The sequence below is a fragment of the Alligator sinensis genome, unplaced genomic scaffold (assembly GCF_000455745.1).
Source record: "Alligator sinensis unplaced genomic scaffold, ASM45574v1 scaffold1733_1, whole genome shotgun sequence".
Classification (NCBI taxonomy): domain Eukaryota; kingdom Metazoa; phylum Chordata; order Crocodylia; family Alligatoridae; genus Alligator; species Alligator sinensis.
This window is the reverse complement of record NW_005843231.1, coordinates 85749-95889: the sequence shown is the minus strand read 5'-3', so window position 1 is coordinate 95889 and position 10141 is coordinate 85749. Positions and strand designations below refer to the sequence as shown.

The following is a 10141-nucleotide window of genomic DNA, read 5'->3' as shown; positions in this document are numbered from 1 at the left end:
CTGATGGAGAAGGCAGCGGTCTACTGGCAGGAAACGTGCCCTGCTGTCTGCACCGCCTAAGAGCCCAGCGGGGCTTTGTAACACCGTCCCTTCCCACTCGGCTGCCCTTCCGGAGGCCCCGGCATAGCGCTGTCCTGGCCTGGCCTGGCCTGGCGTAGCATTGATTGAGTGTCTGAGGGAATTCAGATAAGCCACAACTGACATTTGTTTGACAGAGAAGCTAGAGAGATGCGCCCTCACGGTTTCCTTCTGTAAACGCGTGGCAGTCGGCGATGGAAGGCCCGCAGGCAAACTTCCCCCTGCGCCCTGGCTCCGACCAGAAAGCGAATAGGATGCGGGAGGATGGGGGCCCTCCGGTAAAGAAAGCAATGACAGAAATGCATGGAAATACTGAGTTCCCAGCTGGGGTGAGTAAGATGCCCACCATCAAGAAGGAAAACTTGGATGAATATGATGAAACTCCCATGGAGGTGGATAGAGAAAATGTCAAGTCAGACAGCGCTGCTGTATCTGAGCGCCTGAGTTTAAATCCTGGTTTGAAACACACCTTGGCACAGTTCCACTTAAGTAGCCAGAGTTCGCTGGGTGGACCAGCCGCTTTTTCCGCTCGCTATTCTGAGGAAAGCATGTCTCCCACCGTCTTCTTGCCTCTTGCATCGCCGCAGATACTTCCTGGCCCCTTGCTCGTCCCTTCAGATAGTTCCACGGAGCTCACTCAGACTACGCTGGAGGGGGAATCTATTTCCTGTTTTAAAGTTGGCGGAGAAAAGAGACTCTGCCTACCTCAAGTCTTGAATTCTGTGCTCCGAGACTTTTCCCTCCAACAAATTAATGCAGTTTGTGATGAATTGTACATATACTGTTCAAGATGCACTTCTGATCAGCTTCATATCCTAAAGGTATTGGGGATCCTTCCATTTAATGCCCCATCCTGCGGGTTGATCACGCTGACTGATGCTCAAAGATTATGCAATGCTTTACTACGTCCTCGCACTTTTCCTCAAAATGGCAGTCTGCATCCTGCTAAAAACACGTTGGCTCAACTTAAAGAAACTGGCAGTGCCTTTGAAGTAGAGCATGAATGCTTGGGCAAGTGCCAGGGTTTGTTTGCACCTCAGTTCTATCTTCAGCCAGATGCTGCCTGTATCCAGTGTTTGGAGTGTTATGGAATGTTTTCTCCACAGACGTTTGTGATGCATTCACATAGATCTCCGGATAAAAGGACCTGCCACTGGGGTTTTGAATCAGCCAAATGGCATTACTATCTTCACATTAACCAAAAATATTTAGGAACATCAGAAGAGAGGGAGCTGAAGCATCTCTTGGAGGAAATGAAGGAGAAATTTAGCGTGAAAAATCAGAAAAGAACTCAGTCCAAAGTAAGTCCAGTTTAATCTTATAAAACTTTTGGATTACTCGCTGTTAACAGATGAATACTTTTGAAGCATGCTGTTCATCTTCCTAAATACGAGCCAGAGTCAGATCAAGTATAAGCTAGGTGTGTGAATGATCTGCAGCATACATAATACAGTCTCAACAATTTCAATATAAAAGGCTTAGTATTAAGAATTCTTTTCTAATTGGAGCTTTTGTCATAAACTGGTCAAAAACTTTCAGAACGTAGTTCTGTTTCATTGGATGTTTTTGATAGTCATGTTGGTCTGAGACTAAAAGAAATGCAAAAGCTTTAGAACTCCTGGTTCAGAAATGATACCTTTTATTAGACCAACTAGGATAATAAAAGGTATCATTTCTGAACCAAGAGTTCTAGGTTTTTGCATTTCATTCTGTTTCTTTTGCTTTTTTTAAACTGGCAATATCTGGAAAATGTAGAGGTTTCATGGACAGTCTGTCCTCCTGTTTGACCTACACATTGTGTGATTGTTTTATACCAAGCATGTTGCAATAAGCAGGAAGCTGCCTGAAAAATCAAGTGCTAGCTTAAACTGACAGACACGGACTTAAATTCCTGTGCGTATATGTACACATGGTATACAGCCAGTTACCTTGCTAAGCACCCAGTAGCATGTCATGATTTTTAAGGTGATAGGCCTTAAAAGCAATTCAAGTAATATCTTATACATTACATGTTTAACATAAAAAAAATATATTACCACATTCTAAAAGCAGCCTTTGGCCTCTCACCAGCACCAATGCACTATCTCATATTACTATGCAATGCACCTTGACACCAATGAGAGAGACTGCCTATTTCAGTAATACTGTAAGTCTACACAGTATTTCACAAGCATGAAGTTAGTTCTACTACAGTGATATCATAATCTAAATAAGACAAATAAATATAAGACAAATGTTAACTGTTTATAGAAGAAGAATGAGAAATGCTTGAAAAAGGTTATGAGGAAGGATTTGGAAAACAGAGGGTAACTAATGTGTTACTGATTTGAGGCATTGCTGTGGTAGTTGTGTTTGTAGATTATTAATAATTTTTCTGAGAAGAGCTTAAACTTTGACTTTTTGGAATGTTTCCATTTCTCTTGGGGTTCTTTTTGTTGTTTGGAAGAATTTTCCTGTTCACTTTTGCATACAGCTATTGCATTAAGTGGGGAGGAGTGTTTGCAGCCATGCTTTGGAGGCTTCAGGGAGTGGGTAACCATTGACTTGGGGACATTTTACCTTTTCTGCTGTCCCTTTGCTCCTAAACATGAGATCAGTCGACTTCAGTAGCCTGGAATTGACTGACATCTGTACTGGGCTTGCCTGACTTGGGGTAGGCAGCGGGGGATACAGTCCACATTTGGGTCCCCAGAGGCCTGGGGTAGGGTATGTTGAGGGACTGCAGTTGAGTCAGGAGTGAGGCTACAGTGGCTTTTTAGAAAGATGGCTTTTATTGAACTGCTTGTCCAAGGGAGCTCATTGGCTAACAAGTACCAACAAAAGGGGAAAAATATTGGAACAGTAAGGGCACTTTTACACATGCTGTGGGGGTGGGGGGCTGTGCTCTAATTAAAGGGCTGCAGTGTCTCATGTATCAGTGTTTCAAAATAGTAGTGGGGGCACTTGAACTAAAGCTTGAACAAGCTTTAGTTCAGGCGCCCCCGCTGCCATTTTGAAGTGCAGGGATGCTGACACACAAGACACTGGAGGCTGCTGGAGTGTGATAATTACCAGGGTCCATCAGACTCAATTAATTGATTCTGCTCTGATGCTCTGTAATTACAGCTGGCCCAGAGCAGCCAGTTGTATCAGGGGGTGTGTAGTGTGGGATGCCTGGAGGATCAGCCTGATTCGTGTCACAAAATGTTTGGTGCCCACACACAACGCTGAGCTGGTGCACTGTGAACAAATTTAGTGTACTTGGAAAATCAAGTACTCTTTGTACCATTCCAGGCACTGAACCAGTTTAATGGGCTTGTGTGTCTGTCTATTTCAGGTTTAAACCATGTTTAAACTGGTCTAAGTGTGAGGTATGTAGCAGCCACCATAGTGGAGGTCACTTTTCCTGTGCAATCTCACAGGGCTGCTTCCCCCCACTCAGTGACAAATTTGACAGCTCTGAGCACTGGCTCCTAGTGAGGCTTAGGTGCAGCAGCAACCAAGGTGAGTGTTCATAGTTGAGGGCTTTAGAGGAAGTATTACATTTATTTTGGCTCTTCCCTGTTCAGACCTGCTCTTTCTTCCCCAAGCACCAAAGGAACAAATGGAGATGAGATAACTTTATGAACACTTTCACAAGCTTAGAACATTTTTTGCCCCATAGAAACACTCTTAAAATATGCCAGAGATAAAAACCGGACGTTATATGGGGAGCCTTGCAACAATTTTTTTTTCTTTCCGCTTGCATACCATGGAAGACTGTGTTGCCATAACATTTATTTCTCATGATCCTTATGATATGAAGAAAACAGGATAGAGGCATTAGATATGATCCATAGCAAGGCTACCTATTCTGTCCCCTTATATTCCCAAGCAAATGTATTTACTTCTTCTATAATGCTCCAGTATGTACTCTTCTTCTTCCCTCTTGCTACTTCCCTTACTGAGGAGCAATAAAGCCTGTGGGGTGTCCTCATTGTATAAGAAAAAGGGAAATCACTTGGAGGGACCAGAGTATTGGTTCAATTTGTTAGCCAAATTGCAATGAGTCTCTCTTCTACAAACAAACCTTCACCTACAGAAGTTCCTGGATTTGTGGATGTTGTTTTGTAATAGTCTGTGACAAAGTATGTAGAATGGGAGAGAAATGTTTATCACATCACAGAACTTGTCCTGGACTCAACTGAGAGTAATGGGCTCTATTTTCCATTTTTACATATTTATTTGTAGTATGCTTCTGGCAGAGATTTGGAAAGCAACTAAAGGACTTTGAGGATGTTTTCCCTCAAGTGCAGCATATTACTACTTTTTAATATTTTTTTTCTTTTCCTTTCTAAAATTAAGTAATATCACAGGTTATATAGGTTAATATTGGATACTATATATATATATATATATATATTTCCAAAGTAAGTAGACAGCAAATTGCATTTTAATTTGGAAGGTAATGTCATGCTGTTACAGTATATGATTGCAGTCTAGATATCTGTTTTGTCTTGTATACCAATGTAATTCTAACAGTTTGTGAGTTAACTTATTACATATTTTATATGCAAAATAATCAATTTGTATCATGTGTACACTTTAAACTAGTACTACTGAATGTTGTGTGCTTACATGAAATCAGCAAGGTGCCTGTCCAGCCTTGTCTTGAACACTTTCAAGGAGGGCAACTGCACCACCTCTGCTGGGAGTGTGTTCCAGATTCCGGTGACCGTTACAGAAAAGAAGTTTTGCCTTGCATCCAATATGAATTTACCTTCTATTAGTTTATATCCATTGATATGGTCCATTGGTCCTCATCCTCCCTTGAGTTTTGTTGCCCTCTAACACTTTAAGAACAAACAAAACTAAATTACTGTGAATTGGGTACCTTCTGATGTCTTGTTTTAGAAGCAAGAAGCTATTTATCTCTTTGTAAACAGCTAATATTTTGATATGTCTCTGGTAATAAATATCTGCATTTGTAGTCAGGTCATCATAGTTCTTTTTACCTGTATGTTTTCTCAGTTGGATTTATACTCGCTTTTATTGACAGCAGCACTGACTGTAGTACTAAGCACAGCACCTTTGTGTTCATTCATGGACACAGCCAACAGGAAGAAGAGGAGGCAGCCCTCTGTTGCCCAATAGCCTAGCAACAACCGTGCTTACTAAGGAAGTGGGATACCTGGCTGGGTTCTAAGTCCTCCTGACCCCGAGGGGCCTGGATAGAAGCTTAGTAAGGGAAAGCAATAACAGCCTTAACAATGCTCTTAGGGAGAGGATAGGGTAGTCAGATACTTGAAATGCTTATATTACTAGCCTGAGAAGTATGGGTAACAAACAGGAAGGACTGGAAGTCCTAGTACACGCATAGAATGCTGATGTCGTTGGGATTATGGAGACATGGTAGGCTAGTTCACATGACTGGAGTATATGGATGGGCATGGCTTGTTCAGAAAGGATAAGCAGGGGAAAAAGGGCAATGTGAAATATGAAATGGAAGGTAGGCCTGTTGAAAGCCTCTGGGTGAAGGTCAGAGGAGAGAGCAGCAGGAGGGATGTCATGGCAGATGTCTGTTACAGGCCACCAGACCAGGTGGGGGAAGTAGACAAGACTTTCTTTAAACAACTGATGGAAGCTTCCAAATCACGGGATTTGGTTCCCATGGGGCACTTCTGTTATCAGGATATCTGCTGAAAGGGAAACAGAGCAGTGCACAGGAAGTCCAATAAACTCTCAGAGTGTGTTTGGGATAACTTTTTTTATACATATATGTGCACATACACACATGAGCTGGGGGAAATTTCTTCTTGAATTGCTGCTCACAAGCAGGGAGGAATTGGTTGAGAATGTGAAGGTGGAAGGTACCTTGGGTGACAGTGACCACTACCTGTGGAACCGGTGCCCGTCACATGAACACGTGGGCAGCAGATCGCAGCTCTTCCCAGGGCTCTGGCCCCTGCCCTGCACTGTCACCAGCCTGTGATGCCAGCCCTGCCTATCCCACTCCTGGATACGGCTCCCTGCCTGCCCATGGCCCCATCCCATCTGCTCAGTCAAGTGTGCCCTGCCCACAGGGGTCCTGGGCTGGTCTCCATGTAGACCCTGCCCACTTGCTTCAGTCAGTGCCCCTGGTGATGGGTGTGGATGGACAGGCCCAAGGCCACATGGGACCAATTGGCATCTTCCTGGCCCCTTCCCACTCCATTCTCCCCCTGCTCCCAGTTGTGCTGGCAGTGTAAACAGCCATGGCTAGGGCACTAAGGTCTGGTCAGCAGCCCCCCAGCCCTTAACAGCTCACCGAAATTCCTTAAGTGGTTCTCCAGCCCAAATAATTGGTTGTCTACCACTGGTATGTACAGTGATCCAACCAGTTATGTACTCGAAGAGTAGTCATCAGTGACTCTGTCTAGTTTGAGGAAGAATTGAGTGGGGTTCTCCAGGAGTCTGTCCTGGGTCCAGTGTTGTTCAGCATCTTAATGATTTGGATAGTGGGACTGATGCTTAGCAAATTGGCATATAACATGAAGTTGGGTGGAGTGGCAGGCACTCTGAAGGGCAAAGCTAGCATCCAGAACGATTTGAATTGACTGGAGAAATGGTCTGCAATCAGTCATGTGAGATTTAACAAGGACAAGCATGAAGTCCTCCACTTGGGACAGGAGAACTACATGCACAACTACTGATGCGGGAATGACTGGCTAGGCTGTGGTCCTGCAGAGAAGGACCTAGGGGTTACCGTACACCTTAAGCTGAATATGAGCCAACAGGGTGCCCTTGTTGCAAAAACAAAAAAAAAGAAAAAGGCTAAGAGCTTGCTGGGTTGTATCAATAGGAGTGCCACTTGCAAATCAAGGGAAATGATTCTTTTGCTCCATTTGGCCCTGGTAAGGCCTCACCTGGAGTATTTGGTACAGTTTTTGGGCCCCACACTTCAAGACAGATGTGGGCAGATTGGAAAGAGTCCAGTGGAGAGCAACAAAAATGATTATGATTAAGGGCTGAGAGGAGAGACTTAGGAGAAAAGGCTGAAAGAACTAGGATTATTGAGTCTGAAGAGAAGACTCAGGTGTGTATTTGATACAGTCTTAATACTTGGAGAGCAATTATAGAGAGGATGGATATGGGCTTTTCTTTGTGACCATGGGGGACAGGACTAGGAGCAATAACCTCAAGCTTCACTAGGGGGAATTTACATTGGAGATAGGAGGAAGTTTTGGACTGTGAGGGTGGTCAAGCATTGGAACAGGCTTACTTAGAGAAATTGTGAAATCTCTACCCTTGGAAGTTTTCAGGAACAGGTTAGACAAGCTTTTTGCTTGGATGGTTTAGTCAGAGGTGACTTTGCCTTGAGTTTGGTGGGGGGGGGAGGAATTGCATGACTGCATGACCTTGTGAGGTCCCTTCCAGTCTTACTTTCTTATGATCCTACTCTGTAGTGTTTTGGTGGTGGGGCCCCTGCTAGGAGAATGTGGAGTCCTGGGTTTCAATCCCTGCTGCCATAACTATGGTCTACCTGTTGGTCTTCCCCCCCCCCCAATTCTCTTGCCTCATTGCAGACCTTGCTGCATTTAAGTATCTGTGATTTGTGCGTGGTGTTCTTTGAGAGGAAACTTGATGTGTAGGGGTCAGCTTTTATTGCTGTTCAAGTGGAAATAGATGGAAAATATAGTTTTGTGTTAAAATAAGCTAGTAATTTTCTTATTTAAAAAGCATCCTTGTTTTGGACCTCATAGTATTTGGGGCATTGTAGCTTAAATGTTTTTTTTTTTCTCTTCTACCTGCAATGCTTTTAGTTGACAGTAAACTCCTGCTAGACTTCTTCCCCACCCCCCCCATTTTGTACTGATGTCCCTAAAACTTTTTCAATGTTAGTTACTATATCAAAGAAAAACAAACTTACTTGAATTTAAATATAGGAGTCAGTAACTACTTATCCAGTGTGAATTGAAGGATTAGCATTGAAATACAGTATACATCTCATGAAAATACCTTAAATACAGGCTAGTATGTACTAGTATTTTACAGATTTGCTTTGTGTACTATACATTTTGATGATAGACTTATAAGAGTAATACGGCACACAAATCTCTGCTGAAATAAATAGCACGGCAAAATGTCTCTAACTGTTATCTATTGCATGTTAAACATCCAAAGATTTTTATGACAGTGGCTCCAATTTTTTTATTTGCATTGGTTTGACAGATGGCTGTTCACAGTTACTTCATGTAATGTGCCATATGCCATATAAGAGTAAGAGTTGCTGCCTTCTCTCTTCTTGTTTTGGCCCATTTTCTTTCTCTGCCCCGTGCTTTCCTGACCTGTTTCTTTTCCTCATATTTTTAATCATGTTGTTTGATTTCTTTAGTCTTTCCCCATTTCAAAATCTGACACATCAGAAAGCTTTATGCTGTTGGGGAGTGGGAGAGAACATCTTATAGGTGACTCTTTTCTTACTATTGTATGTGCATTTTCAGTTGCATGCCATGTGAAGAGAAGGGAAGCTTGGGTTGGTAGAATGCTTCCCAAGTTTACAAATGGGAACAGTTCTTGTGACCAGTTTTCTTGGGAGTTACTAAAGAAGCAAGAAAGGGAATATCAGAAGTTTTCAAGAAAATTGCCTGCTGCTTTGCCCATAATTGGAAGGGGCCAGTTTGAGGTCTCACAGCTTTCCCTGCTCTCACTGCTGTTTTTTGTTGTTCTGTATTCCTCACCATGCCCCCCTTTCTACCTCTTAGCTCCCCTTATTTCCCTGCTGCTGCTGAGCTTGGAATGCAGTGTGTTATTGTATAAATACCTTTACTAATGAGCAACATATTTTTATCGACTGTTTAGCAGAGTTGATTTAGAATTTGAATGATGAATAATGAAGTTCCCAAATTGGCTTTTTTTTTTTTTTAAACTTAGGCGGATCCCCAGGGAAGCCTAGAATTACAGCAGTGGTATCCAGTTATAAAGCAGGAAGCAGACCCTGCTACTCAGTCACCTTCATTCATCCATCCAAGGTAACTGAATTGTGTTGCCAGAAATGTGAGAGTTATATGTGTAACCTAGAATGTCTTTAATTAGTCAAAGATAATATCATCTTTTAAATTATAATTATAACTCTATATGTTTGCTGGAATTTTAGGGGAAAATCCCAGTATATTACACAAGAATAATTAAATCCTGGATTTTTTTAGAGTTATGTAATAAAGTTCTTCCTTTTATTTGAATAAATGGGTGGTCCTGAGTTGAAAAATTGAATTCAGTAACTTTTTGTTCCTCAGAATATCTCAGTAGAGATATGTGAATTAGAAATAAAAGTTAAGTGTAATTACATAGAGTTGCTTTCACTGTAGAAATGGCTTTGTTGGTGGTGATAAATTCTAACCTCTTACTGACCTGCATCTTGTAACTTGACACATGTGTGGCATTCTATATGCACATTATTAACAACATGAAAGAAAATTAAGTTTCAGTTAACTATGACTAGTACAAACTTACCACCATTTTTATTCCATGGGGGAGCAATGTGATGCTGCCTAACCCTTCTGCTGACGTGTCTACAAAGTGCTTACGACTGCAGTTGAATTGTCAGTTGAGCAGATTCCTGATTTAATGAACCTAGCATATTTCTTCACTGTGGTATAGCCTCATTCCTTTATTGTCCAGAGTAACAGCATTTTTTCTTTGAATATGTCATTGTAAACCCCCCTGTTCTTTAGGTACCTCAGGTACATGAGATCAAATTGTTTTGAATAGCTTCCTCTGTTGGAACTGTGCATGTGCTCTATATCTCCTTCTGCTCCCATGTGAGGGCATAAAGGATGGAGCTGCTGCATTTCTACCACACTTCTCTCTTACAAACTGTAACTTCTCCAAGAACTAGGGAAAAGAAGCAACAACATAGGCATCAGTCCCTTCTGATGCTGACTACCTTGGTGTTCCAAACCCTTGATAGTTTCCACATCAGAAGTTGGTCAGATTTCTGTGGGGAGGAAGAGGTGATGTCAGCCTTATCTGACCAGGCACTGGAAGTCAAATTTATCAAGTATTTGATCTATAGCTGAACAGCAGAACTTGAGACAGTGACCACTCTGAAGCCTTTGAAACAACT

General features: G+C 42.3%; 1 protein-coding gene across 1 annotated transcript in view; it reads left to right on the top strand.

Moving 5' to 3' along the window:
- The first annotated feature begins 6 nt into the window (after positions 1-6).
- The window catches only part of SKIL (SKI like proto-oncogene), a 28267-nt gene continuing 18132 nt past the window's right edge, over positions 7-10141 (top strand). The window contains exons 1-2 of the mRNA XM_006038038.3: positions 7-1379; positions 8950-9047. Coding sequence (XP_006038100.1) covers positions 273-1379; positions 8950-9047 — 1205 coding nt within the window. The 5' untranslated portion in view covers positions 7-272. The remainder of the gene's footprint in view (positions 1380-8949; positions 9048-10141) is intronic.